The 26,124-nt window shown below is 51.9% G+C and overlaps 10 protein-coding genes and 1 non-coding gene across 11 annotated transcripts; 5 read left to right on the plus strand and 6 right to left on the minus strand.

Moving 5' to 3' along the window:
• The first annotated feature begins 132 nt into the window (after positions 1 to 132).
• On the plus strand, positions 133 to 1,050 carry COCSADRAFT_226709 (uncharacterized protein). Its single transcript, XM_007704148.1, has 2 exons — positions 133 to 399; positions 457 to 1,050. The coding sequence occupies exons 1-2, from the start codon at positions 220 to 222 to the stop codon at positions 994 to 996; spliced, it is 720 nt and encodes a 239-aa protein (XP_007702338.1). The 5' UTR covers positions 133 to 219; the 3' UTR covers positions 997 to 1,050.
• A 1,274-nt stretch (positions 1,051 to 2,324) lies between these two features.
• Positions 2,325 to 4,312, minus strand: COCSADRAFT_147288 (uncharacterized protein). Its single transcript, XM_007704149.1, has 2 exons — positions 3,690 to 4,312; positions 2,325 to 3,633 (listed from the first exon to the last, which is right to left on the minus strand). Exons 1-2 carry the CDS (start codon positions 4,078 to 4,080, stop codon positions 2,432 to 2,434), a joined length of 1,593 nt encoding a protein of 530 aa, XP_007702339.1. The 5' UTR covers positions 4,081 to 4,312; the 3' UTR covers positions 2,325 to 2,431.
• A 191-nt stretch (positions 4,313 to 4,503) lies between these two features.
• Positions 4,504 to 6,182, plus strand: COCSADRAFT_38789 (uncharacterized protein). The gene has a single exon (XM_007703926.1). It carries the CDS (start codon positions 4,840 to 4,842, stop codon positions 5,896 to 5,898), a length of 1,059 nt encoding a protein of 352 aa, XP_007702116.1. The 5' UTR covers positions 4,504 to 4,839; the 3' UTR covers positions 5,899 to 6,182.
• A 152-nt stretch (positions 6,183 to 6,334) lies between these two features.
• Positions 6,335 to 9,865, plus strand: COCSADRAFT_122197 (uncharacterized protein). Its single transcript, XM_007704150.1, has 5 exons — positions 6,335 to 6,678; positions 6,846 to 6,877; positions 6,956 to 7,073; positions 7,130 to 8,180; positions 8,230 to 9,865. Exons 1-5 carry the CDS (start codon positions 6,628 to 6,630, stop codon positions 9,447 to 9,449), a joined length of 2,472 nt encoding a protein of 823 aa, XP_007702340.1. The 5' UTR covers positions 6,335 to 6,627; the 3' UTR covers positions 9,450 to 9,865.
• A 3,035-nt stretch (positions 9,866 to 12,900) lies between these two features.
• Positions 12,901 to 15,298, plus strand: COCSADRAFT_122200 (uncharacterized protein). The gene is made up of 2 exons (XM_007704151.1): positions 12,901 to 13,405; positions 13,472 to 15,298. The coding sequence occupies exons 1-2, from the start codon at positions 13,114 to 13,116 to the stop codon at positions 14,959 to 14,961; spliced, it is 1,782 nt and encodes a 593-aa protein (XP_007702341.1). The 5' UTR covers positions 12,901 to 13,113; the 3' UTR covers positions 14,962 to 15,298.
• A 130-nt stretch (positions 15,299 to 15,428) lies between these two features.
• On the minus strand, positions 15,429 to 15,516 carry COCSADRAFT_t61. The gene has a single exon. It is a non-coding gene; the product is annotated as a tRNA-Gln (tRNA).
• A 116-nt stretch (positions 15,517 to 15,632) lies between these two features.
• Positions 15,633 to 17,090, minus strand: COCSADRAFT_38794 (uncharacterized protein). Its single transcript, XM_007703927.1, has 2 exons — positions 16,413 to 17,090; positions 15,633 to 16,359 (listed from the first exon to the last, which is right to left on the minus strand). Exons 1-2 carry the CDS (start codon positions 16,932 to 16,934, stop codon positions 16,024 to 16,026), a joined length of 858 nt encoding a protein of 285 aa, XP_007702117.1. The 5' UTR covers positions 16,935 to 17,090; the 3' UTR covers positions 15,633 to 16,023.
• Positions 17,091 to 17,532: 442 nt separating this feature from the next.
• Positions 17,533 to 18,529, minus strand: COCSADRAFT_38795 (uncharacterized protein). The gene is made up of 3 exons (XM_007703928.1): positions 18,090 to 18,529; positions 17,993 to 18,034; positions 17,533 to 17,936 (listed from the first exon to the last, which is right to left on the minus strand). The coding sequence occupies exons 1-3, from the start codon at positions 18,353 to 18,355 to the stop codon at positions 17,909 to 17,911; spliced, it is 336 nt and encodes a 111-aa protein (XP_007702118.1). The 5' UTR covers positions 18,356 to 18,529; the 3' UTR covers positions 17,533 to 17,908.
• A 236-nt stretch (positions 18,530 to 18,765) lies between these two features.
• Positions 18,766 to 19,660, minus strand: COCSADRAFT_38796 (uncharacterized protein). The gene is made up of 4 exons (XM_007703929.1): positions 19,504 to 19,660; positions 19,320 to 19,427; positions 19,186 to 19,213; positions 18,766 to 19,087 (listed from the first exon to the last, which is right to left on the minus strand). Exons 1-4 carry the CDS (start codon positions 19,569 to 19,571, stop codon positions 19,040 to 19,042), a joined length of 252 nt encoding a protein of 83 aa, XP_007702119.1. The 5' UTR covers positions 19,572 to 19,660; the 3' UTR covers positions 18,766 to 19,039.
• Positions 19,661 to 21,143: 1,483 nt separating this feature from the next.
• On the plus strand, positions 21,144 to 24,706 carry COCSADRAFT_95324 (uncharacterized protein; the record flags this gene model as incomplete). The annotated part of the gene is made up of 4 exons (XM_007704152.1): positions 21,144 to 21,425; positions 21,485 to 21,604; positions 21,655 to 21,747; positions 21,806 to 24,706. The coding sequence occupies 4 exons, from the start codon at positions 21,144 to 21,146 to the stop codon at positions 24,704 to 24,706; spliced, it is 3,396 nt and encodes a 1,131-aa protein (XP_007702342.1).
• Positions 24,707 to 24,766: 60 nt separating this feature from the next.
• Positions 24,767 to 25,375, minus strand: COCSADRAFT_226798 (uncharacterized protein). The gene has a single exon (XM_007704153.1). The coding sequence runs from the start codon at positions 25,220 to 25,222 to the stop codon at positions 24,827 to 24,829; it is 396 nt and encodes a 131-aa protein (XP_007702343.1). The 5' UTR covers positions 25,223 to 25,375; the 3' UTR covers positions 24,767 to 24,826.
• Positions 25,376 to 26,124: the final 749 nt, after the last annotated feature.

Here is a 26,124-nt window from a genome sequence, read left to right on the forward strand (position 1 = left end):
AGGAACTCCACGAGCGCCTCGAGCATCTTGTCAACGACGTCGACGACTGTATAGCCGCTGCAAATGGGCCAGAGCCGCAGAATCAAGCCGAGCAAGAGTTAGACGAGCTGTAAGTCTGGTATTCGTATATGTGTTGCATTAGCTAAGACGTTTAGATTTCGCCAAAAATTCAAGTCATTTATTGACCAATACGAACTGCGCGAGCTGCAGTACCACTCCATGCTTCGGCTCAAGGAGCTAGAAATACAGTATCATTCTGCTCGCCTCGAGCAGCAGCGCAAGCAGCAAGAAGCCGAATCGTCAAAGTCGCATCAATTGACCCGCCAGGTCTCGACCTTCTCACAAACCGAAACAGAACTCCGCACCCAGCTCAACATTTATGTCGAAAAGTTCAAACAGGTACGTCTAGCCTTCCACCCCTAGCTGGTCTGTATCATCATGGTTAATACTGACCAGATGCAGGTTGAGGAAACCCTCAACAACTCCAACGACCTCTTTCTCACGTTCCGCAAAGAAATGGAAGAAATGTCCAAGAAGACGAAGCGCCTCGAAAAGGAAAACCAAAATCTGCAGCGCCACAAGGACATTACCAATCGAAATATTGGTGAAATGGTTGAGGAGCGCCAAAAGATGCAGGAGGAGCTTGCCAAGAAGACGAGGGAGGCCGAGGAGCAGCGCAAGAAGATTGCCCGATTAGAGACGCTGTGCCGCGGCATGCAAGCACAGGGTCGTGGACAAGTACCCATGCACGAGCTGGAGCACGAGGAGCACGAGGAGGAAGACGAAGAGGTGACGGAGAGTGAGTACGAGTATGAAGATGAAGATAGCGCAGAGTACGACGACGACACCGAGGAAGACGGCGTTGAACCCGCACCTGAACGTCGACCCTTTGGACCCGTGCCACCGCCGCCCCCACCGCAACCGCAGCCAGGCACGCAGGGTAAAGTCAATGGGCACAAACAGGTCAATGGGCAAATGAATGGAGTCAAACGCTAATAGCAAATGTCAGTCTCTCATGTTGTTCCATCGTCTTCTTCTGCACAGTCTGCACTTGCTACACCCCCAAATTCGGCCCGCAACGCGTCCAAGATGTCGTTCTCGGATCTAATTGCTCGCAACTGCCGCCCTTTGAGTGATGGTGATATGGATCGGATAGCACATTCCGTTCGTGATGTCCTTCAAGACGTACTGGCCGAGCGTGGTACGAGAACTAGACAGAGACGCTGGGCAGGTCACATGAAGAAGTGAGTTTGCTAGATTTTGAGGGATAGGAAGACGACAATCTGGCGGGTTGTTGTTGTTATTGCTATTGTTACTATGCATTGTCTTTAGGACACCAGTGGATTGGATTAAAACGGAAAACGGAAAGGAGGGGGTTTTATCGTTGCGGTATTTTTTTCAGTTCCCCCCCATTACTTCAGTGTAGAAAATACTTGGTATTTTGCCTAACCCAATACAAAAACGCGGCGGGGTTGGTTAGGACAAGTTAGAAATAACGTACCTGCGTTTGACCAGCTTTCAGAAACCCTACTGTGTCCTTGTTCTTTTTCGTTCTAATTTTATGACTTAAAACAGATGAAGCTACGGTACAGTATCTACACTATCTCGAAGTAGATCTAAACACATGAATTACAAGTCTAGGGAGAAGATATTACTATACACTCTGCATATAACCGCCCTTTTCTTTCCTCGGAACAGTGAGTCCTTGAAATATTCAACCTTTGCTTACTACATAGTAAAAAAAAATCTCTAGTCGCAATGCTCCTACTACCTCCGTTTTTCTTCTTCACAAACAGTCTATATACACGAGTATACAAAGCAGACGTCAGCGCTGCTTTTCTGGATTGTAGATCTTACAACGGTTAAGGAGAAATGAAGAGGATGGGTCACCGGGGAGCTGATTGGCGATACGGAAACAGAGAGTATATTTTATCTTCTTTTCAAGAGTGTTGAGCTCGGGGGGGTTGGGGTTAGAGTAGTCATCTAGTTGCTAACGGGATTTATTATACGGCAGCGTTGGAGGCCCGTTTTACTGCTGAGTAGGGCGTGTGCAGAAGCACAGTATGCATGTTTTTGCTTGGGCAAAACTACCAATAGCGGTGTTGCCTGTTTGTGATGTCTATGGGTTCTTGGATGGAAGTGTCGACATTATTCTTGGACTTGGCATTACGGATATGTCGCCTATGAAGGCAGAGGTTGGTGTAAGTCTGGGTCTTGTGTAACTTATTTCTGTGTTTGGTATCTTGCTGCCATTATTATGATTGTGTGTGCGGTTGTGCTGGTTACGACCAGGTGGATGAAGTTGTGCAGTATGCTGGCTATGGGGCAGGGTGTGAGTCTATTGCCAGCTCCAAAGGCACTGTTCTTCTAGTCACATGTTGCCAGACACATGGTGAAGAAAAAAACTGAACAAAATTCGATTCTTCAGACTTCACCAGCCTGCTTTCCCCCCGTCTACCAACAGTGTATCAACGAGGGTTCCTCCTTGTAGTGCCTTTATAGTGAGTAAGCCAGTTGGCACGGCGTCCAGAACAATGTTGCCACCACACAGTGTATAACCGTCCGGAGTTTCGGGCAAGGCGCTCACTATGATATCCTTCTCGCTAATCTTCGGTGCCAATGTCCCGGGCTGTGTAAAAGGTGCAGCGATACGCACATGAATATCCGAGCAAGAGTTAGGCGCCGATACAGCGACAGTAGTATTGACAGCCTTGCCGTCCAGAGCTGTTAAACTCTGCACCACGAATATCTGGTTGCTAATCCGAAAGTCTTGTTGGATACCTGCACCACTCACAGAAAAGGAAGTTGCATTTCGGATCGAGGGTCCAGATACTGAAAAGGGGAAATAAGTCGTGGTCCCATATCCAGCAGCACCGCGACCAAAAACAGACTGCCCAGTCTCGGCTTCGGCGACAAGTGCAATGTTCGTCTCATCTTGGCCCATGCGAAGTGTAATTGAATTTTGACTTCCGTGTTCCGCTGCAGTCAGCACTCTAATCTTACCCGAAAGCACCAACTTGCCATCGATCTTGGAGTAATCATACGTAACGTTAATCGGCTTGGCAGGGATTGCCGTGACGACGTCACCGAGCTGCACGTGGGATGGCACGGTATCGATGGCGCGGCGCATGAGCTCGACACAGGTATCTAGAAACGCGGGTCCCTGTGCAAGCAGTGCTCGCATGGTGACGTTACCGTCGCTCTCATAGAGCCGAAGGTCAGAGTTCATAGTCTCATTGTGCGAAGTCACCAACGGACCACCTTTATTGCCCGTCCAATGCACATATTCCCCCAAAATGTTGGGATCAAAGACACCGCGCGTCGTGTCGAAGTTGCTGCCGCCGTTGGTGTTATTTGGCGTGACAAATGTTTCGTCTACGACTTCGGGGAAGCCGCCGTGGTGCACCGAACCCATGGTATGTCCGCAGGCCGTCAGGCCAATGGCATCTTCCACTTTTTCGAAGCCGGCGCGCTCGAAGAAGACGAGGGTTTCTTCGAGATTCGTTTCTGGTGCTGGGACGCCTGTTGTGGAGCCCGCAGAGAGAGCGTCAATGCGCCCGGGGCGATAGGGCATGTTGTTGCCTCCACATAGGTTGTTCGACATGACGGTTCCAATTGCAATTAGATCAGCCACTAGGTTTCTGGTCAGACAAGAAGATGGGAGTAAACTCAAGTACCGAAACACATACTGGAAACAGCGCCGTTGACATAGGGTCTCCAAAAAGTAAAACTGTCATTGAATGCACTCCCCTTGTTCTCTTCCCTCGCCGTCTCAAACCCAATGCTTGCATCCACTCCACCTGTACCTGCGCTCACATTGGCCGTTATGAAGTCGTGGAAAAGAACACGCATCCATTGGGCTGCCGTCGTGCGGCCACTGGTTAGTGCCGCATTCCCCGTCTGCGTCACATAGCGGTCACAGGGCGTGATTGCAGAAGAAAAGTTGGATGCGTAGGCGCCCCAATTGTCGACAAGAATGTGCTCAAGGAGATGTGTCTGGACATCTGGATAGTAGAGTGCGGCACTGGCCGTGGAAACAATGACTGCGATTGCGGTCGCGATATTGATTGAGGCGAACATGATGACTTGCTGGATTCTCCGCCCGACATGGAGGCAACATGGTTGTACGATATATATATATAGGTGGGATTCTGTTAGTAGACATCAGCTGCATGACTATTGTCAATAGTGTATTTGGCTTTGGGCAATATTCCTATCTTGAAGGGGAGTCTGGGTGGCGAGTGGTGTTGAGCCGCGGAGGGACAGGTGGGGTGAAACGAGTAAATAGCTCTTTCTGCTTTCTGATACTATAGGGAGTATGCTATTGGTCGCTGGACACGTGCGTGTCTCGTTGTAACTAGTATTTCTAATGCTGAGGTAAACATGCAATAAGCGGGGATACGTACGCCCCTCGTCAGATTGAGTAGGAGGAAACTCAGAGGATTGGGTTGGAGGATTGGAGGCGTGCAGCCATGACGGGTTGGTGTCCGTTCTTCAATTCCTACAAGAGGCTACCATGGGCACAGCAGGAAAGCTTCTAAAACTCCACAAGCAGTCCAAACCGCTCTTCTTGGTTGTCTGCCTAGCGTCGTGAAGTGTGTAGAGGACGAGTAGTCGGAGGATGGTGATTGGCCGAGTGCGGCGACAGGGTCTTGCGGGGAAGCAACACGAGCATGAACCGAGGCATGGCCATCGCAACTCGCCAACCTCAATGCCCATTACCGGCGGATACCCGGGCCCTGAAAACATGTGGAGACATGAAGCAGGAGGCGCGCTATTTAGCATCCACTTCCCCGGACCCGTCATGGCGCCACACAGAACTCTCTCCCTTTCACCAGCATGGCGCCACCAGTATTGCAGACGCCCCTGTCCCAGCTACTGGGCATCCAGTACCCCATCATTCTAGCCGGCATGGCGAGAACCTCTGGAGGTCCTCTCGCAGCTGCCGTGTCTAATGCTGGTGGTCTTGGTGTCATTGGCGGTCTGGGCTACACGCCTGCCCAGCTCCAGTCCATCATCGACGACCTCAAGTCCAACCTTAATGACCAGAATCTCCCCTTTGGTGTCGATCTTGCCCTGCCCCAGGTAGGCGGTAGCGCGCGCAAGACGAACCACGACTACACGCATGGCCAGCTGGACGAGCTTATCGAGGTGACCATCAAGAACGGAGCAAAGCTGTTTGTGAGCGCCGTAGGTGTGCCTCCTGCGCGCACAATCAAGAGGCTCCATGAGGCGGGCATCTTGATTATGAACATGGTTGGACACCCCAAGCACGCGAAAAAGGCGCTGGACGCTGGCGTGGACATTGTATGCGCCCAGGGCGGAGAGGGCGGTGGGCACACTGGCGACATTGCAAACAGCATCCTGATACCGGCCGTTGTGGACGTTGCGCGCAAGTACAAGAGCCCGTTGACAGGCGAGCCGGCTATGGTGGTGGCTGCGGGAGGCATCTACAACGGCCGCAGTCTAGCCAGCAGTCTGATGCAAGGCGCGCAGGGCGTATGGGTGGGCACGCGCTTTGTCGCCTCAACCGAGGCAGGCTGCTCTAAGATGCACAAGGAGAACGTCGTCACGGCCGACTTCACAGACACGGGTCGCACGCTGGTTGTCAGCGGCCGCCCTCTGCGGGTCAGGTACAACGACTACATCAAGGAATGGCATCAGAGGGAGGACGAGATCAAGAAGTTGACTGAGGCGGGCATTGTGCCCATTGCCAAGGACATGGACGATGGCAAGGACGTGGACATCCCGTTCCTGATGGGACAGGTCGCGGGCGTGATTGACGACATCAAGCCCGCAAAGCAGATTGTCGACGAGATGGTGCAAGAGGCAGTCGACATGCTGAGATTGGGCCAAACGTACATAGGAGGAGCGGCGGGAGTTAGGAGCAAACTGTAGTAAGGACAGGGTGCGGGAGTTTAAGTTTGTTTTGAGTTGCTGGGCTTGGACATGTCTGTGCTGTTTGTGTTTCGGTAGGGCTGCATCCGCCCTGAGCTGCTTGTTCGTTGTTTCGGTTCGTGGGACGGGTAGTGTGATATTATATTAATTTGTTGTGCCAGTGCAACCGTCGAGGTCAAGAGGCTCGCCGTGCACGCCCGCTCCAGGGCCAGTAGTGCTGAAACCCTTCCTTCAAACCATACATGCTTTTTGTTTTATTTTGGGCGTGTCGGATGAGCAAGCACACCATGTCTCTGGCCCTGCTGCTGTCGCAGTGTAAGCATGAGCATGAGCATGTCCAAGGGGTGCAGGCGAGCGGCATCTCGGAGATCTGCGGCCAGGATCGTGCTGCCCGAACACATGGCAGCACCAGTCGTGACCAAGCTCAGGAGAGAGCTGACGGCGGCCGTTGGATTCCCCTCCGCGATATTCACAACTAATACTGTACATAGTTTACTACTATTTACGGCCCGGCCAGACCTGACATCTTTATCTCTGCCTTCGTCGACCCTCCCAGGCCCCTGGCATTTGCCGTCCGACCGCCCGTCTCCACTCGCTACCAACGGCCTCTACCGCATCGCCGTCTCATCCCTCGTCCCCGTCCGCGGCGCGCGCCAGTCCACACTTCTGCCTGCCCATAGATGACGCTGGTTGCGCAGTCGATTCCACGGAGCAGCGGCGCATCATTCCATGCAGTCAAATCTCAGAGCCCAGGCTGAGATTCAGGCCCAGAGGAAGAAGGTATGTCTGCTCCTCGTCTTACTCTCATCCGTCCCTTGCCGCCCCAGCCAAACGCCTGTGCGCCCGCAACAAGCAAATCTCACGAGCGCAAATTGGGCCATGGAGATGAGAGCGTGCAAGACTCAAAGAGATGGAGAGACTTACCGTCGCTGACTCCTCGTGAACAGCAGCTTGCAAACTCATATAAACAGCTACTCGAGTAAGCCCTCGTTGCCACACCATGCGCGCGCTCCCGGCGCGTCCTTCACATGCACCCGTGTCCTGACACCCCCAACAGTGAATTCGCAGCCACCGACCTCAAGACCGTCGGCAATTATACCGTCGGCAGACTGATAGGCAAAGGCAGCTTTGGAAAAGTCTACTTGGCCTCACACAAGCTCAGCAATGGCTCCAGAGTGCGTCGTCGGAGCATGGTCGCAATCAAGACACCACAACGCTGACCACCACACAGGTCGTGCTCAAGAGCGCGAGAAAGGACGATGCTAACCTCGCGCGTGAAATCCACCACCATCGCCAATTCATACACCCCCACATTGCTCGACTGTACGAGGTCATAGTCACGGAGCAGATGGTCTGGCTGGTGCTCGAATACTGTCCCGGCGATGAACTATACAACTACCTCCTGGCCAAGGGCGCTCTCGAGCCCGCCAAAGTCCAGCGCATCTTCACTCAGCTCGTCGGCGCCGTCACCTATGTCCACAACAAGTCGTGCGTCCACCGCGATCTCAAGCTCGAGAACATCCTCCTGGATAAACATGGCGATGTCAAGCTGGTCGACTTTGGCTTCACCCGCGAGTACGAGGGCAAGTCCAACTATCTACAGACATGGTGCGGGACAATATGCTACAGCGCCCCGGAAATGCTCAAGGGCGAAAAGTATGCTGGTGAAAAAGTAGACGTTTGGAGTTTGGGCATCATTCTCTACGCCCTGTTGGTGGGCGAGCTGCCTTTTGATGACGACGATGAGATGGTTACCAAGACAAGGATTTTGAAAGAGGAGCCAAAATTTCCAGACTCCTTTCCCCCGCAGGCAAAAGAGTTGTGCCAGTCGTTGCTTTCAAAAAGGCCGATTCTACGTCCTACCTTAGCCGACATACTCCAAAACCCTTGGTTGTCGGAACACGCGCCGCGCCAGCAGGAGACACTAAAGCTGCAACAGCCGGCTCCCTTTTCCACCGAGCTAGAGAAGGAGGTTTTGCAGCGTATGCGTGCTGCCGGAGTCGACATTGACATGGTGATTGAGAATGTATTGGCACAAAGATGTGACTCTCTCGCTGGTTGGTGGGCATTGTTGCTCGAGAAGGAAGAACGAAAAGCCAGGAGGAGAGAGCGGAAACGAAAAGAAAAGGAGGCAGAAGCGAAGAGTCTTCGGCGGTTGAGTGCTGCAAGTAGTCGTCTCGACAAGCTTGCGCCTACCATTAGGGAAACGGACGAAGAAGGGTACCACCTACCTCAGACACCAAAAAGTCGTGGTAGAACGGCGAACCGCAGCAGTTTACATGGTGAGTCAAGTGGTTTTCTCAATCGAGGAATGACGCTAACTTTGACAAGGTGCTCCAGAATTACCGCGTCTCCCGGAATCGCTCACTTCTCCCAATCTCACAATTGACGACAAGCCCCTACCTCCAATTGACCCTCCTCGAGGACGCAAATCCCACTCTGCGTCACGGCCACCACTTCCTGCGAAAGATATCGATAGACGGAGATCACGTAGTAGCATGCTGCAAGTTGTCTCCAATCCCGATCTCCTTTCACCAAACGGATTTGTACCCAAACCGCGTCGGAAGCAGCCCATCATTGGCCACCTGCTATCCCTCCGGAATTGGATAAAAGAGACATCGAAGCGCGCACGGTCACCGAACTCGAAAGCTAGCAGTGTGCAGTCACCGAAATTGCCTGAAAATAAGTCCCCAGACGGTGGGAGACGAAGGCTTAACACAGCCAACCGCTCATCTATTTACATGAACCCAAAGTCACCGCCAATGGCCCCGGTTTCAACCAGACCGCGGACCTCTACACACGGCTCAGGCTCTGTGAGACGACTATCAGCATCTCCAGCTCCATTGACACCACGGTCGTCATACCGCCGGTCGTCTGGTGGTCTCCGAGGGCGCAAGTCAACATCATCATCCGTGTCTTCGATCCGCAGCATGCCACACCACCACCACTCTCACAGCAAAGCCTCTTCAACATCCTCGGCTTCGCTCGCCTCCCCCGCCGTCTCAACATCCGGTCACTCGCACAAACCCTCCAAATCGCCGCACAACAGCATCAAAGTCCTACCCGCCACACCTACATCATCCTCTTTCCCTTCGAACATCCGCGTCGTCCGCTCCGGATACCCACCCGGCCTCAGCGAATCCAGCGCCGCATTTGGAAACGGCCACGCAATGCCACCCCAATCCCCCGGTCTCGTCTTCGCCAAGCGCAAACGCAGCGTCTTCAAAGGCCCCATGCTCAACGTTAACACTGGCGTTGGCAATGGCAGCTCGGGAGGCGGCGGGTGGCGCAGCAGAAGCGGCGAAGGGGGCTCGGGAAGCCGTGGCACGAGTTCGCAGGGTAGACGCAGTGGAGAGATTCTGGGTATTACCGAGGAAGATGAGGAGGAAGAAGAGGAGATTGAGGAGGTGGAAACGTTTGGGGGTCGCTTGGGTGAGGGCGAGTTTGTAGAGGAGGTTTTGGGACCGCCTCTTACGCCGCCGATGAAGGAGGACAAGGAAGTTGAAGTGGAGAAGGAGAAAGAGAAGGAGAAGGTTGGGGGGGATGCTTGAGGTGAGGGGATTTGAAGGTAAAAGTTGTCCTTGTTGCTGGAGTTTTCTTTCTTCTTCTTCTTTCTTCCTTTCTTGTCTGTGTGTTTGAGTTGGTCGGATTAGACAATTGTTCGATTGTGGGCTTGTTGTTGCAGATGTTGATTTTTTTTTCCTTTATTTCTCTACCCTTTTTTTCTTATCTTTGTCATGGCATCATTCCCCGATCCCCGCATATGTCTTTCTTTCCTTTATTTACTCTTCTTATATCCCTCGGGTGTTCTATGCCAATGTAGTAAGCCATCTTCTTTCCTTTCTCTCTCGTTTTGCATTGGCATCGTCACACTCATACAAGCATACCCTTTGGCGTTTATAGGTTCCCCCCTTTTTTTCTCTAATCTGCGCAAAAAATTGATACTTTTGGTACTTTTATTCTCTCTCTCATCTCCCCTCGCAAACGAATGTCATCACGAAGATCGACAAACGTAGTGCTGACAACGTAACTCGCCGATGAGGTAATACCCGGAACCTCCCGAACCCAATCTCCCAGGATCGATACATAAAAGGCTGTCAATCGGCCATCATCAGCTACTTACCCTAACCTAGTCTCTAGCCTTGTCACACATGTACACACACCGGGGGTACGCAAGCAAAAAGAAGCGGTGAACTCGAGGTGGATAAAGACCCGAAAGTCATCACGTATCCCTTTTTCAAAAGAGGAAAATGCTGCATCGATGTAATCAATAGGGTTTTTGTGTCACGGTGTACAACAGCATCGTATTTTTATTGAATTTACTGAAAAATAATAATTATAATAATCAGGGGTGTGTTGAAAAGGGGAAAATCAAGCAAACAAACTCAAAAAAAAAGTTCCTAGGATAAGTGTGGACGATTGCCTTTGGCTCAGTGTAAGCAAGCAAAATGTTGCCAACCATGTTATGTGACTGGACCATGGGGGTAGGGGGGTTGGGGGTTTCGCAATGTATGCGGTGTGATGACTACATGCAACATTGGGAGATGGGTATGAGAGGGATAAGAGAGAAGGAAGAAAGAAAAGTTCGACACGTGACTGCTCTCCCAACTAAACGAGCATTGCGATACCTACATAGTTCACTTGGATTGGAATAGGGAAAAAAGCAAATACGTGTTAGTAGTAGAAAACGAGTTTGGTACCCAAACCCGCCCCCCCCCCGCCGGGGAAACCAATCATATGGCTAGCGACCGTTACTCAAAAAAACAAAAATGGCTCTCAGGTAAAAAGGAACGAAAAAAAAACGGACTCAGTGTTTACAAGATGGGCAGCACACGTGCGTGGGTAGTGCGCGTGCACGCGCCGCAGAAACGCCTTTTTTGGTTCTCTGTCTCGCTGCCGCTCCTGGAACCTGGGACACATATCGCGCAGGGACGTTGTAGGAAGGATCGACATAAGAACTACGGGGGTTGGGGGAATCGAAGTATATGATGGAGATCAATAATATGGGATAATGTGTATGTGTGCGTGCGTGTGTATTTGTCCATTGTGATTATGTTTTGTTCAACAAGAGTAGAGTTTAATGAGGTCAGGCAAGACGCGTTATTGGCAATGGTACGTATGCATATAGAAAGCGTGGTGAGCCGCCGATCTCGCCACTTGCGTCAGAGAACGGCGACTTGAACCTGCATGTGCAGTGCATAAGCATAATAGGTTCTGGGGTAAGATTTTTATTTTTATTTTTGCCCTTGGAAAGGCGGCGTCGGCTGCAGAATTACATAAAAAGAGGGCAAGGTTATGGGATGGTAATCTGTCGATCATTTTCGGGACGAACTTGTTCAGTGGAGGTGGGAACACGAAGAGTACGTATATACGAACCAAGTTTCTCACATGTGCATGAGATTGTTTTTGTCCGGGTTGCAGAAGCACGTAATGGGATTAGCTATTTGGGCCGGGACGCAGTAGAGAGGTTACGATGAGAATGCATGGAGGGCTGCCCGGTGGTGGCTGGCCTTATCAATTGGGCGTGCCACTGACCTAACCGGCATGGGAAGGCATGCCTAAACTGGTTGGCGTGTGATTCATGCCGTTTGCCGAGCAACGTCCCGTACGCGGGCATTGCGATAGCAATGGGAAGACTGACATCTGTCTCTCTCGTGTTCTTGTTTCTGTAAGCGAAATGGCAGAGACGAAAGAGATGGTGGCTAGGCCCGTGGTGGATGGTGAGACAGTTAGTGCTTGGGCTGGATACGAGAGAAAATGGAGGGGGCAAAGGATGGAAATCACGATTGGCCTTGGGTGAGAGTGTGTGTTCTGGGTTGAGATGAGCGAAGTTGTGTTTGATGGCAGACGAGGTTATGCGGGGCTGGCAGGGAGGAGGGTGGTGGTGGTGGTGGTGGTGGTGGTGGTTGGAGACGGGCCGTTGTCGGACGAATTGTGAGTATGTATGCTGAGGTAAGGCGAAGCACGTTTTATTGTGGCGTGGTGTTGGACAGACCGAGGATGGTTTTATGAAGCGGGAGAGGGATGAAGCAGCTACCGACGAATTGTGGACCGTACCTGCATGTGATGGCGGCTGTCAAGGACCACGGCTGAGTGCGTAAGACGCAATGTGGTTTTAGCCGTCCCACCACGACGCGCTGCAAAGGAGCATGTGCATGCATCCATGGTGAACCGGGTAGGACGGGTTCTGGAAAGCTGGACGGATGCACTTTGGCGATGGATGGTGGCTGTCCAAGTCAGTTGGTGTGGGTGTTGGTTGGGAGGTGAGGGGCAAGCCACCCACCCAGCCGTGACTCGACCGTCCCACGAGCACATGGCGATAAGGGCGGCCGGTAGCATGGACACAGACGCAGATACCGAGGCCGTCTGGTAGCGCCGGCGGCCACGCGAGCCGCAAATCTGGAGCAATAAGAGAATCCAGCTAGGGGGCCGAGATTGGCTGTTTTTGGCACCATCCGCTCGAACGGCTGGAGGTTAGTGGAGGCGACGGAGCCAAGCACGGCTGGCTCGCTCAAGGCTAAACAGCGGGCAGGTGACTGCAGCATCAAGAGAGGAGGGATACGAAGAAGAAGAAGAAGAAGAAGAAGAAGAAGAAGAAGAAGAAGAAGAAGAAGAAGAAGAAGAAGAAGAAGAAAAGTAGAGACACTAACAGAGAACACGAGGTTGGATGTGATATCATATGTATACATACTACGCACATGGATACTCAGTACAACCATCCACACAGTACGTACAGACGGCGATGCGCGGTGATGTGAATTGCCCTCCCCCCGGCCCACTTGCATGAATGGATGGTGTCGAGGCCGGGATAGGACACGGCACCCCCACTACCTGGTCTATCCATATCCAGCCCTTCCCAGCAATCCGGGCCTGCCTCGATCATCCTTGACCCTTGGCCCCGGACTGACATGTCTAGTGTGCCATGTACACTCCTACCGACATATCCAGTTAGTAACCGGTACGCTCAAAGCTGCCTTGCCCGTCAGCACCACTGCCTGCACTCATAAGTAATAACCCGGTCCCTGCGCCCGCTCGTCCGGGGCAAAAAAAAAGCAATCAGTCCATCTCAGTCTCCGCAACTTGCACCAACACCGACCAGCGTGCAGAATCGCCTCTCACCCGTCCCTCTTTTGCGCTGCCTGTTCTGCCTCGTGTCGCGTGCCTGGCTGCACTGTGCCCTGCTGTCTGGCGCCCTGCTGCCTTGCCCGACCCCCGATGACCATGGACGACGACATGTACGGGACCGAAAAGAGCTTTGGGAGAGCCTCGCAGGGATCCGACTACTATGGCGAGTCCTCTCGCTACAATGAAGGCCTCGGCCGCCGCATGCTCGACAGCTTCAAGCGGGATCCCAACTTCGCCATGACCATGACGCCAAAGACGACCGTCGGTGCTGATAGCAACATGTTTGATCCAGAGGCTGCTGCAACTAATACTGCAAACTCGCCGCTTGCTCGGAGGCTCAAGGGTCGCCACTTGCAGATGATAGCCATCGGAGGTTCCATTGGTAAGCACGCCTTCTTCTCCCAGTCAACCACCTCGTCCGTCCGCTGATCACAAACTTGCGAAAAAGGTACCGGTTTATTTGTCGGCTCTGGTCAGGCACTAGCAAATGGTGGTCCAGCGGCGCTCGTCATATGCTACTGTCTCGTCGGTATCATGCTCTACACCACCGTCCACGCACTGGGTGAAATGGCCGTCCTCTTTCCGGTTGCTGGTTCCTTTTCCGCATACTCGACACGCTTCCTGGATCCCGCTTGGGGCTTTGCCATGGGTTGGAACTACGCTCTGCAATGGCTTGTTGTGCTCCCGCTCGAGATTGTCGCTGCCACCTTCACTATTGAGTATTGGAACGGCGATGCGGTCAACAACAATGCGTGGGTCGCCATCTTCTTGGTCCTGATTGTTGTCATTAATCTGTTTGGTATCAAGGGATACGGAGAGGCCGAGTTCGTTTTTGCTATCGTCAAAATCACCGCAGTCATTGGCTTCATCATCCTCGGAATCATCATCAACATTGGCGGCGGTCCAGACGGCGGTTACATTGGAGGAAAGTACTGGCACGATCCAGGACCCTTCAACAACGGCTTCAAAGGTCTCTGCAGCGTCTTCGTCAACGCCGCCTTCGCCTTTTCCGGCACTGAGCTCGTTGGTCTTGCTGCTGCTGAAACAGCCAATCCACGCAAGTCGCTTCCCACGGCCGTCAAGCAAGTCTTTTGGCGAATCTCCCTCTTCTACATTGTCTCGCTCACTGTCGTCGGTCTGCTCGTGCCATACAACAACCCACGCCTCCTCCAGGACAAGAATAATGTCGACGCCGTAGCCTCTCCATTCGTCATTGCCATTCAGAATGCCGGCATCGAAGGCTTGCCCTCCGTCTTCAACGCCGTCATCATGATTGCTGTCCTCTCCGTCGGCAACTCGTCCATCTATGGTTCCTCACGCACACTCGCAGCGCTGGCCGAACAGAACCAAGCCCCCAGAATCTTCGCGTACATCGACCGCCAAGGCCGCCCTCTCGTCTCCATCGCCTTCGCCTCTTCCCTCGGCCTCCTTGCCTTCCTCGCCGGAGCAGAGCGCCGCCTCCAAGATGCAGCCTTCAACTGGCTCCTCGCCCTATCCGCTCTCTCCGCCGTCTTCACATGGGCCTCCATCTGCCTCGCACACATCCGCTTCCGCCAGGGCTGGAAAGTCCAAGGCCACAGCCTCAGCGAACTCGCCTTCCGCTCGCAACCCGGCCTCATCGGCTCCTACATCGGCTTCGGCCTCAACATCCTCGTCCTTGTCGCCCAATTCTACGTCTCCGTCGCTCCAATCGACATGGCCGTTCTATCTACCTCTCAGCGCCTCCAACGCTTCTTCAGCGTCTATCTCGCTCTTCCCGTCACACTGGCTTTTTACTTTCCCTACAAGTTCTGGTTCCGTACTTCGGTCGTTCGCTCACACAATATGGATCTCGTGACGGGTATCAGGGAACTCAACATCCAGGCTCTGATCGAGGAAGAGCGTGAAGAAAAGAAGAAGTGGCCTAGGTGGAAGAAGGTCTACAAGTTCTTTTGTTGATAGATGTAATACCCCCCCGACGCATTTTCTTTTTTCTTCGCCGTCTTTTCTTTTGCACAACCGTCTTCTCCTTTTTTCCCAGCGTTTAGCGACATGGCGCCTTACATTTACTTACACCCACTTCTCCTTCCTTCTTGTGTTTTGCGGTGCTCCTCTGTGGTACCAGGCGGCATGTCGCCCTTCCCATTCGGGCATTTGCGCAGCCTTGCGAACCTCCCTTTTTTACTCCTCTTCCTCCTATTCTTCTCAAGTACGCTTTCACTTAGATATAGGGGTCCTATATAGTAATACGTAACTCTACCATATCAAGCCGCGTCACAAACGGCAAAAACACTGCAACAAAAAATTTCAAACTTACAAAAAGGAACAACTGTATCCTTTCCCTCCCCGGTGCATAAGCGTACAATATAGGATAATTAAAAAGAGGATGTTGAGAAAAGCAAAAATAAGAAAAAAATAAGACGGTGAGGTCTTGCCCGGAATCGAACCGGGGTTGCCGGAAGACTCTGACGCCTAAATCAGAATCCGGAGTGATAACCGCTACACTACAAAACCGATGGCAGTTTGCAAAATTATTCAATAAATAACGTGCATGCAAATAGAGGCTGCAGAGCGAAACCGACCTCAATAGCCGTGTATATATTAGAATCTGACATGAAACAATCAGTAAACCCCTACTGTGTTCAAACCTCAACTACAAGATTTTCATGCTGATCGAAGTGGTGAGGTTGACAGAACACATAAGTGGGCTTGGTGGGGTACTGCGAGAACAGACGCGTATCTTGCTTCAAGCCCCTGCCTGTCCGACATTACTCGGTCCGTAGCTTCCAAATCATGTTTCTTTCAAAAAAAATTCCCCATAGCTAAACAAACATTCTTACAGTGGTGTTGGAATTGCTGCTCTGAAAAGCTAGCTAACCCCGTACGTTGAATCGACCAGATGGATGATCGCCATGCCCCCCCCCAAAAAAAAACACGGCCCTTGAAAAACCAAGCTCGTCATTCCTGGAGGATTGATATAGCTTCAAATTGCCTGGGTTCTGTAGAAAAAATCTTTTTACTCTAAGAATTGCTAACAGCCTGGACAATCGCGCCCTTTGCGCCTTGATCCAACCCATCCAGCGTAGCCATGTCATCCTTGTCTAGCTCAAAATCGTATATATCAGCGTTGCCGACAATCCTCGAAGGATTGTCACTCTTGGGCAGCGGGACGAATCCCTTTTGTAGACTCCATCGGATGAGGATTTGGTTGGGTTCCTTGTTGTGTTTCTTAGCGATAGCGCCGAGTGTCGCGTCGTTTGCCTTTTCGTTGCGGACAATGGGGCAGTAGGCTTCGACTACGATGTTGCGTTTTTTGCAGTAGTCGACAACTTCGCGCTGCTGGCACCAGGGGTGGAGCTGGTGTAATTGGTCAGGTATGTGGGTAGTTACATTGGGGGGCAAATACAAACCTCGATCTGGTTCACAGCAGGGAGAGCATCCTTGCTGTCAATCGTTGCAATCTCATCAATATGCCCAATACCGTAGTTGCTGACACCAATGTCTCGTACTTTTCCCTCCTCCTTGGCCTTCTTCAGTGCCAGCCACATTGTCTTCCTTGCCTCTTTGCCTCCACTCGGGGTGTGGATGAGGAAAAGATCCGCATAACCATCTTTCCCAGCAAGCTTCTCAACACTCTCGACAACCTTTTTGTATGTCGACTCGACATCCTCTTCAGGACTCATGATTTTGGACGTGATGTAGATGTCCTCGCGAGGAAGCCCACTTTCAGCCAATGCCTGTCCAACCTGCTCTTCGTTGGCATAGTATTGCGCCGTGTCGATGTGTCGATAGCCTGCCTCAAAGGCTTTCTTGCAAGACTTGACGCATAAATCCTTAGGTGACAGGTAGACACCAAACCCGATTTTCGGAATCTTGTACTGCGAATTCGGCAGGTCGAAAGTCGAATTGATATCGAGTGTGCTTGCCGACATGGTGGATAGCGGGGTAACAAAGGTAGAGAAATGCTTCAACAATGCTGTCACTGATGGCCAATTGCTGGTGTTATGGAAGGCAGTGCGTGAAGAGTAGAAGATTCGAGGTAATAGGAGCATACCGGATCATTTAGATTAAGTGGAAAGCCAGTTGCGCCATCGTTCCTTTCCATGCAGCTCTAAGCGCCGCATAAAGCAGCTTTCATCTCATTAGTCGTGATGTCACTGCATGCATTGCCCAATGCCTTATGGTGGGGCTTGCAATGGAGCGGGGCTGGAGTGTGCATGATGAGCGTTTGCCAAACTGGTCCATTGAAGGTATGGCATTGCGCCACGATAATTGATGTGAGTTAGTAAGACTATTCGCACAATGGCACCTGTTTTTATGCAACGTCCAGAGCTGTTCGTGCTACTTAGGATCGCGGCTCCCTGCTAGCCGCCAGCGCCTCTTCGCTCTAGTTCAAACCTGTACTTGGACAAGTCCTAACTAATTATAATAAAGCTTATGTTTCATCACCGCATATCTCACTCTCATTCTGTTTGCGTATTGTAGCCAGTGCTCCTGCCTCTTGGTGGCTACTGCAGACTCGCAAGGACAGGCGAAACAAGCAATCAATCCTTACCAAACCGCATTATTCCTATATGGTGTTTAGATGAGTAGACCATTACAGAAATCACAAAGCTTGTTGAAGAGATTGAGTCTTCAGAGAGAAGCGTGTTTGGAGGTATTGGACACAGCTACGCATGGGATGAAATATGGGACGAAACAATGACTTGTTCGTTGAAAAGGAGGGTGATTGATTGTAGAGAGAGAGGAGAAGAATATGGAGTCATGATGCCGCGGCGACAAACCTGCTTCTCAAGATTCAATTCTCGATTACAGTATAGTTTCCACTCCTCCATAGGCCATCTCCTTGCAGCCTGGATACGACTGCCGCGTTCGCCTCCCATCATCCTTATCCTTTATCCGCGACTTAGTTGATCTTCTTAAGCTCGACCTCGCTGTAAAGAAATTAATATCGTGCACCAAGTACATGCGTATGAGAGCAATGACTTACAAGATAAGGTCAGAGTTGGGAGGGATCAGACCAGGGAATGACCTATATATACGTCAGCATCTGTGGGTGTACAGTTTTCTTCATCGAGAGCACTCACTGATTTCCGTAAGCAAAGTCGCTGGTGATGTCCAACCTGGCCTTCTCGCCAAGCTTCATTTGCACAACACCCTCATCCCAGCCTTTGATGACACGGCCGACACCGATCTGGGTCTGGAACGGACCACGGCCAGTTGTGCTGTCAAATTGCTTGCCCTTGTCAGAGCTGGCGTCCTTCAGCCAGCCCGTGTACTCCATGGTAACGGTGTCGCCCTTCTGAGGGGATGGGCCGTTGCCCTCTTGGATGATGGTCTTCTGGACACCCATTGCGCGTGTGGTTGAGGTGAAAGCTCGAGTGGTGAGACGGTTAAAGGAAGAAACGTTGAAGATAGATCTCATAAGTGGAGCGAGAGGAGAGGTGAAGGAAAGATGGTTGGTAGAAGTGAGCAAAGAGGGTACAATGGAGGGGTAGCTTTAGTGGGGTGGTGGGGTGGGGTAGAGATCGTCAGTGCACAGCCTCGTGCATCATGCAAGGGCAAGTACGACGAGTATGACCAATTGATCGGGCACGTCTTTGCCTCTTCGAGGGCTTCAGGTGGATAAGCTGCATGTATGGATGATGGCGTGATCGTGACCAAATGAAGAGATCCTGGATAGCTGACCTCATCAAGGAGCAGCGGCTACCTCGGTGCTATGTGCTTGATGGACACAGCTTCTGGATGGATGTATGGGTGGATGTAGTAGTTTTCAATCTGTATTTGCAATCACATAAAGTCCATTCTTAGTATACATTGACTGCTAGTCTGTCCTTGTCTGTTGACCAATGCAGACTGGTAGCGTCTGGCTGTCTCGCAGACCATTGAGCTACCAGTTTAGATATCCATACTGGCCAACCAATCTATGGACTACAATCACCCATTTTTGCCATAAAATACCGTGCCCAAACGCCGTGCTTATGCAGAGAGGAGATGTTGTACAGCTATTCACGTTCGAACTTCCGGTGTCCTCAGTTCACCCAAACCATGACTTGTTCTTTCTAGCTTCTTTCCTTGCAGCTTGCTATATAAACATTAGTGACTATTTGTTAATATCGATACGAATTGTGAAGGGATGGTTGTGGGAGTGTATGTGGTGCGCAGTTGGCGGAGGTAACGTACCCATTGCTCTTTGCAATCCCGATATGCTCTGTTCATATACGCGTCAGTATCAGTTCCCATCAATTGCAACTGTTCAAACCGTAGCCGAAACCTCAGTATCTCTCGTTTTTTACATATAAAATATTCCAACTCACTGGAAAAAGTCCGAGCACATAGCCCTCTCTCCGCCATTCCTCTTCAAACACCGTATGCTTCTATCCGCCGCCTCCTGACATGGATCGTAATACTCGCTGAATGCTTTGCTATTGTAGGAATATATCAGTTGCTTGTTCTTCTTCCCCACAATGTGGCTGCAGCTCGATCAACAGGGTGGCGTACTTGTCGAACTTGGTGGCTTTGTCGCCGGACCATTCGTTCGCTTTCGAAGGTGTGGGTTTCTCCGACATCTTGAGAATATCGTGGATCTGCGCAATTCCGGATGTCCAAAGCCAGTCAGGTGCAGAGTCGCTTGTACGTGTGGGGATGAATGGCGCGGAAACGAAGTCGGACGGCGACCATTGGGAATGAGGCTGCGGAGGTATGTTATCGATAAGACGGTCTACCCCATGTGCATGCACGACAACGGGCACTACCCTGTCACACAGCGGGACCCAACCCGAGCGTCAAAGCATCTTAATTCAATGACTTCTGTTAATTTCTTCTTCTTCTCTAATGTGTTTAGTCCGTCTTTGGTGTTGTGTACTCTGAACTATCACGTGTACGCCAATTTTGCAGGCACCAGATAAAACCTAGGCAACACTTTTATCGCAGCGTTAGGCAAGTGGCGAAATACGATAGAGAGATAGAGATTGTGATTCTGGTCGCCAAGTCTCTTGTCCACAGTATCGCAAGGGTTTGGTCCAAGCGGATGCCTGGTATTTCGTGGTAAATATGGCTAGCATGGGCTGGCTCTGATCATCTTGGGCTGAGGACTGTGCGCCTCTTCGTATCACGACGAATGGCGATCTGAAGCTCGACATTCAACAGAACTTATACTTAAAAGACTGTGTATCCAACACTAACTCTGTCTACCTTGTTTGGAGTTTGCTCCAGAAAAAAAGCAATTATGTTTTGTCCATTTACTTACCGTAGAGTAGGTATGTCTCAACATGTAGTTGAGCTGCTCAACAAGATAGCTCGGCCTTGACTCGTCGCAGGATCAACCTTGCAGATCAAAACTTGTGACTGCAAGTTGCAAATCGAGGGCAAGTCATGGCCACTCGATTCCCATCGATCACGGTCCGGCAAAGTACTGTAGGTTGCCTTGCAGTATCCTCTGTATTTGTTGGTCAGAGAAGAGACTGGGTTCCAAAAAGCACTATGGATGAGCGTGATATTTTAGTAGTGCAGGCAGTAGCGAATTGCAGATTTATGCAAGGTTTAAGTGTAAAGTGCGCTGTAAGATAGGATAGTGATGCCGAAGCAAATAGCAAGTGCAACGCTCGCGCTCCTCGCCGCCATGGGTAGAAAGAAACGGGGCTCCAGGCCAAGGGGCAGTCCCATTCGACAACGGTCGTACGCCCTCGGCGCTCTGTTGATAACTCTTTTGTTCTTTGGTCGGGGCCAAAACGGGACGCTGGCGAGGGCAACGTTACGAGTCGCGTGCCCACGTCATTGGTGTTGAGGACCCGTCACAGGCTGGGGCGGCCCAATAGGATAATGCCATGGTATGGAATTGATATAGCTCGAGGAAATGGTTGGTGGTGGTTGACGACGGGGATTCGGGGCTGGCGCTAAAGACGGAACGAGGTGAGGGTGGAAGTGAACGGCTGCTGCGGCAAATGGACGGGGAGCAAGGGCAGAGGTGACCGAGCGCCAGCATACCTCGACTAGCAGGCCCGCACTTGCATGCATAACCACTGCCAGCCATACTTCCTAGTCCTTCTCTACAAGGGCAAAGTCCCATGTGAGCAGATGCTCCATCTTAGCACCTACCGGCTGCCCAAGTCCGTGAAAAGAGAGACCCATCGCCCGCCGCCATGGACAATCGAGCGTCGCCGACCCCGCCCACCGCTCGCCCTAAGAATTCGTCGTCGTCCATCACGTCGGCCACCACACCTTCACATACCGCCACACCCTCACAGTCGGCCGCCATGTCCTCGACTTCACGGGCTGGGCGCGGCGGCACTCCGACCGCCAGTCGCTCTGCCTCGAAGCTGGCCGACGCCGACCGGCCCACACGCGCTGCCAGCAAGGACAGCCTCAAGCAGAAGATGCTGATGAAGAAGGACGAGGCGCCCCAGCCGAGCAGGGCAGAAGAGGTGCGCTGCTCTGCCCACAAACCTCACCCCGCGACCGTCTGTACTAACGCCCGCCACAGCAACTTAAGGCTCTCAAGTCCGAGTTTGACGGCCTCCGCAACCACCTCACCTGCAAGATCTGCGACCGCCTGCTCTACCAGCCCTTCACCATATCGTGCGGGCACACGTACTGCTACACAGTAAGCAGAGCCCTCGCTCTTCTGTGGCCGCCCATTGCTAACATGCACAGTGTCTCTGCACCTGGTTCGTCAGCAACAAGGCCCGCAAGACATGTCCCGACTGCCGCATCGTCGTCAAGGACCTTCCCGCCCCCGCCTATGTAGTGAGTCAAGTCCAGCCATGTATGCCCATGGTGCGCCCTCTCTAACACTGCACTCCAGATACGGGACATGACAAGCCTCTTTATATCCCGTGCCGAGCTGCTCCCGCTAGGCGAGAGCCTCGAAGAACACAAAAAGTGGCAGAGCGATGAGGCCGACGCTGTGCAGCAGGACAAAGACAACGAAGACCCCCGCACTGGAGGTCTTTTCAAGGGCTGCTTCAGGCTCGCCCACCATCAACGAGGCCCGTCGCTGCAAGTCGTCCGTGATCAAGAAGACGGTGTTGACCGCTGTCCGGTCTGCACCTGGGAACTGGAAGATGGTGGCTGCACTCAATGTGGACTGGTGTTTGACGAGACGGGTGAAGTCTCATGGGGCGACAGCTTCACAGGTTTCAGTGACATGGACGAGATGTCAGAGCACGACACAGACATCGACGCCGAGATGGACTTTGAGAATGGTGAATATGACGACTACGACGATGGTATGGGAGATTGGGGTGCATACCCTCCTGACGACTCGGTAATGATGCGCCGTTTCCTGGAGGCTGGAATACCACCTCACGCAGCCGCCTTTGCTCGACGCCGGCCAATCACGCATAGCGAAGCTGGCAGTCGGCGCTCTTACACCCAAAGTATAGTCTCAGACATATACGGTGATGAGATGGACACAGTCGAAGAGGAAGACGAAGAAGGACTAGATGAAGATTCTTCTATGAACGACTTCATCGACGATAGTGGCGTCCAAGCAGCCAGCTCACCAAGCGACGCATCATCCACACCTGGTCCCATGCCTCAACCTTCTGGTAGCAGAGCACAAACAAATGCCAGAAGACGCCGCATCGTCGAGTCTGAAACGTCGTCTAACCGCTCAAGCGTCGTTGAAGAGGAGGAAGACGAGGACGAGGAAGATGCAGGGCCTATTCGCAGGGGAGTGAGGAATTCGGCCCAGACTCGTGCTCTACATCGGGCAAATGGTTCAAGATCCTCTCATGATAGAGCTTCGTCAGTAGCTACTGATGTTTCGAATGAAGAGGAGCTTGACGAAGACACTCAAGCCTTGCTGAGAGAAGAGGGATGGATGTTGCAGCGGGATGAAGACGATGAAATGGGGGAAGAAGATGAAGATGACAGTGATGGAGGAAGAACGACCGTTGGGTGGGAACCGCTTGCGAACTCAAATGACAGAAGCCGAATGGGCGGTTCTCTAACACCTACTGCAGATCGTCCTCGGCCTAGTGCCCCGATCCGACCCCCTTCACGAACCGGCAATACTCGTGTCTTGAATGCCTCCCGTGGCTTGCGTCGAAGGCCATCTGTTCCTCCTAGCTCAGCAGCCCCTTATGAGGATGGTGAAGCAGACGATGATGACTCGGATCAAGATGGCGATATAGAGCTGGCCATGAATACCTTGCGAACACGCCGCTCACAAGCCCATATGCGAAACGGGGCGGCCTTCTCAAATCCCACCGCCCGCTTCGTCAATCGTGGGGCTGCTCAGGTTGATGGGACAAACGAGGCAGATACTGACGACAACTCGGACACCTCGCAAGGGCATGCACGAGGAGCTCCTCGTATACAGCGTCGGGAGTATGATCCGCGTATTAGTTGGATGTTTGCTGCGCATCAACAAGCTCTCCAGCAGCATCAGATGGCAGGTGCATTGATCGATGTCGAGCCACGAGCCATTACCCCACTTTCTCGTCCCCGTACGAGGAACAGGAACCGACCAAGCCCAGCACAAGCATACTCTCCTTTCCTGCCCCCTGCGCGTCTGAGGACACCGTTGATGGACAACACTTCAAACCTTGCTATGGACCCTCGCATGCCAGTGTCGCCGCCTCGGAGAAGCGCCATGTCTCCGGGATTTCCAGCGATGGCACATAATGGTAATATGAGCCGGTTTGATCGTGCTTCTTCTCTTAGCTCGAATAACAATGCTTCTACCATGACTCCTGGTTCGTCCACTCCCACGTCTCAACATTCTATCGATAGCATAGCACAGACACAGGCTGCTGCGGCTATGGATATGATTGATCGTCCGCAAAGCCGTGTCGGTGCTCGTCCCTCTTCAGCGAATAGCCGGAGGAACTCTGGTAATTTTGCTGGCGTCAATTCCTTTCCTCACGCTGGTATGGGATTGCACGTTCAGGGTGCGGCTTTGCCACCCTTTGCCGCCCGAGGCAACCCTTGGGCTGCGTTCGTACAAGCACGTGGCGTGCGGAACCGCAACTCCCGCCAGCTTCTCCGAAATGAGTCTTCTGTCGCCACCTTGCGGCCTGTGAATTCTCGTGTCAACGTTCGAGAAACCGGAGGACAGCAACAAAGCGCGAGACCTCAGCCATCCCGTCTCAACCTCCGGCCTCAGCCTTCAAGGCGTCAGATCAACGCTCAAGCCTCAACGCGTACTCTGCGTGCGAGTGAGCATGGCCGACCGCCTCCATCACCAACCCAAAATGTGCAATCACCTGGCCAGCCTGCTGCTCGCCCAGCCCAATTGTCGCAGGACGAACGCAACATGCGAGCTCGTGAACTCATTGAGACGAGACGACAGGCGCTCGGACAGCGTGAAAACAGCGTCCCCGCACGCACCAATCCATTCACCCAAGGGTTCCAGCGTCCAGCCAATCCTGCTGGTTCGCCTCAGATGCAACAGCCAACAACGGCACAACATATAAGGAGCAATTCCAACGAATCGATCAATTCTACGGGTACGGTACAAGGCGGCTCCGCATCACCGGTGCTTGGCCGGCGTCAGAGCAACCGCAACTTGCACAACCCCTCGTCTCCCAGTCTCCATTCTCCGACACAAGGAACATACACGGGTCCCGCACCAGCATACGCCAACAGCTACTACCGTCCTAGACAGGGCTCTGTGAACGGCACACAAGCACCATACGAGTCCACTTTGACTGCCAATACAAGGAACATGAGTCCCATGATGGCTGGCCCTCTTATCTAAAAAGGCATACTTTATTGTTGAAGAAGAAAAGAAAACATGCTCTTTTTCTTCTTCTGATCTACCGGCGTTCGGGCAACAAAGACTGCACATTCCTTTAGCATGTGGGGTGGGGATGGGGGTTCACGGAGACGCACTTACTCTCTCATGTATGAATGGATGAGACGGAATCGAGATGAGACGAGATGAGATATGATTCAGACATTTCTTTTTTGCAATTATGCTTTCTTTTTCTTCATCTCTGCTTTGTTTTGTTTGAACGTTTGTTTCCCCCTTGTTTAGCGGCATCAAAATGCGGTCCTGTCTTCCAGCGAGTTGTCTTTTCTTTGTCGTGTCTGTCCAAAGCATTTCACTGGCGTCATTCCTTCTTTTCGTTTTGGCTGCACAAAGGGAAGGGGTACTATACCATGACTGCATTGAAGGATTGGGATTCTTGAGAGGAGAGGAGAGTGGAGGAAGGAGGAGGAGCAAAGAGGCAGACGACACGATACGATACGATACGATATGATACGAGAGCATCTTCCTACCAATATTTCATATTTTTTTCGCTGTATTTCTTCATGTTTAATTCATATAGTCTGTATGTATATGGGGTCGCAATGTGAGCAACTTGATCGACTAAACTGCAATTTTGGGGTTTTCTTCTTCCTGCTTTTCCTACTGTGATGTGGGGGGCGCGGGGGTTGTGAACATGAACGTGAACCACGGTATACTCCTACCATTTTTTTCAGTGTCCGTACATGTTGCTTAAAAAGGCCGACATGATCGACGTGTCGCCACACCTGTACCCACCGTCCCACGCTGGTGACCACTGTCATGAGCTTATGTGAAACATTAAGTGGGACTGATTACGCATCTCAGCACGCCTCCTTTGGACTGAAACGTGTGTATATACACTTGTACTTAGATTATGTACGTAGCACGGTACTTCGTATACGCACGCAGTCATACCAATTATAATTCATGTGATACTTTAACTGTACTGTACTATCCTGGTAATTTCCACAATTTCTGTAGATACTATAATGCTCCATACCGGGCGATATGCCTTGTTACTATGCGTGTGATATGTATGTCAACTCCAGAGTCCCTGCCGCACCAATGTATGCCACAGTGTCAGCTTAACAATCTGGTTCCGATCTCCCGAAAACCGTACGCCCCGTCCCTACGCATGTGAAAGAAAACAGGCATAAAGTAAGATATCGTAATAATAGTCAGTACGCCAGGAAGATATGTCGTGGAAAATGAGTCCGGTGGGTAAACTTCCTGAGGTGAAAGCATGAAAGTCATGACAGCTAAGCCTAGCCATCTCAACAGTGTGGATAGTGTTCAAACGACTGTAAGCACCTAACAGGGGCTGCATGTTTATGTATGAAGAAGCGGCCGAAAGTATGTCGTGACCGGGGTCCAGCAAATTAGGG

This window comes from Bipolaris sorokiniana, assembly GCF_000338995.1.
Source record: "Bipolaris sorokiniana ND90Pr unplaced genomic scaffold COCSAscaffold_11, whole genome shotgun sequence".
Lineage (NCBI taxonomy): Eukaryota > Fungi > Ascomycota > Dothideomycetes > Pleosporales > Pleosporaceae > Bipolaris > Bipolaris sorokiniana.

Excerpts from the sequence above, each read along its gene's own strand:
- COCSADRAFT_226709 (XM_007704148.1), top strand. The coding sequence starts at position 220 with ATGCTTCGGCTCAAGGAGCTAGAAATACAGTATCATTCTGCTCGCCTC. Across the intron at positions 400-456 it reads ATGTCGAAAAGTTCAAACAG|ATGCAGGTTGAGGAAACCCT; the intron begins GTACGTCTAGCC and ends AATACTGACCAG.
- COCSADRAFT_147288 (XM_007704149.1), bottom strand. The coding sequence starts at position 4,080 with ATGTTCGCCTCAATCAATATCGCGACCGCAATCGCAGTCATTGTTTCC. Across the intron at positions 3,634-3,689 it reads TGTCAACGGCGCTGTTTCCA|TGGCTGATCTAATTGCAATT; the intron begins GTATGTGTTTCG and ends CCAGAAACCTAG.
- COCSADRAFT_38789 (XM_007703926.1), top strand. The coding sequence starts at position 4,840 with ATGGCGCCACCAGTATTGCAGACGCCCCTGTCCCAGCTACTGGGCATC.
- COCSADRAFT_122197 (XM_007704150.1), top strand. The coding sequence starts at position 6,628 with ATGCAGTCAAATCTCAGAGCCCAGGCTGAGATTCAGGCCCAGAGGAAG. Across the intron at positions 7,074-7,129 it reads AGCTCAGCAATGGCTCCAGA|GTCGTGCTCAAGAGCGCGAG; the intron begins GTGCGTCGTCGG and ends ACCACCACACAG. Across the intron at positions 8,181-8,229 it reads GAACCGCAGCAGTTTACATG|GTGCTCCAGAATTACCGCGT; the intron begins GTGAGTCAAGTG and ends AACTTTGACAAG.
- COCSADRAFT_122200 (XM_007704151.1), top strand. The coding sequence starts at position 13,114 with ATGACCATGGACGACGACATGTACGGGACCGAAAAGAGCTTTGGGAGA. Across the intron at positions 13,406-13,471 it reads AGCCATCGGAGGTTCCATTG|GTACCGGTTTATTTGTCGGC; the intron begins GTAAGCACGCCT and ends CTTGCGAAAAAG.
- COCSADRAFT_38794 (XM_007703927.1), bottom strand. The coding sequence starts at position 16,934 with ATGTCGGCAAGCACACTCGATATCAATTCGACTTTCGACCTGCCGAAT. Across the intron at positions 16,360-16,412 it reads CTGCTGTGAACCAGATCGAG|CTCCACCCCTGGTGCCAGCA; the intron begins GTTTGTATTTGC and ends CAATTACACCAG.
- COCSADRAFT_38795 (XM_007703928.1), bottom strand. The coding sequence starts at position 18,355 with ATGGGTGTCCAGAAGACCATCATCCAAGAGGGCAACGGCCCATCCCCT. Across the intron at positions 18,035-18,089 it reads GACTTTGCTTACGGAAATCA|GTCATTCCCTGGTCTGATCC; the intron begins GTGAGTGCTCTC and ends ACGTATATATAG. Across the intron at positions 17,937-17,992 it reads CCCAACTCTGACCTTATCTT|CGAGGTCGAGCTTAAGAAGA; the intron begins GTAAGTCATTGC and ends ATTTCTTTACAG.
- COCSADRAFT_38796 (XM_007703929.1), bottom strand. The coding sequence starts at position 19,571 with ATGTCGGAGAAACCCACACCTTCGAAAGCGAACGAATGGTCCGGCGAC. Across the intron at positions 19,428-19,503 it reads AAAGCCACCAAGTTCGACAA|CAAAGCATTCAGCGAGTATT; the intron begins GTACGCCACCCT and ends TTCCTACAATAG. Across the intron at positions 19,214-19,319 it reads ATGTGCTCGGACTTTTTCCA|AGCATATCGGGATTGCAAAG; the intron begins GTGAGTTGGAAT and ends GTATATGAACAG.
- COCSADRAFT_226798 (XM_007704153.1), bottom strand. The coding sequence starts at position 25,222 with ATGCTCTCGTATCATATCGTATCGTATCGTATCGTGTCGTCTGCCTCT.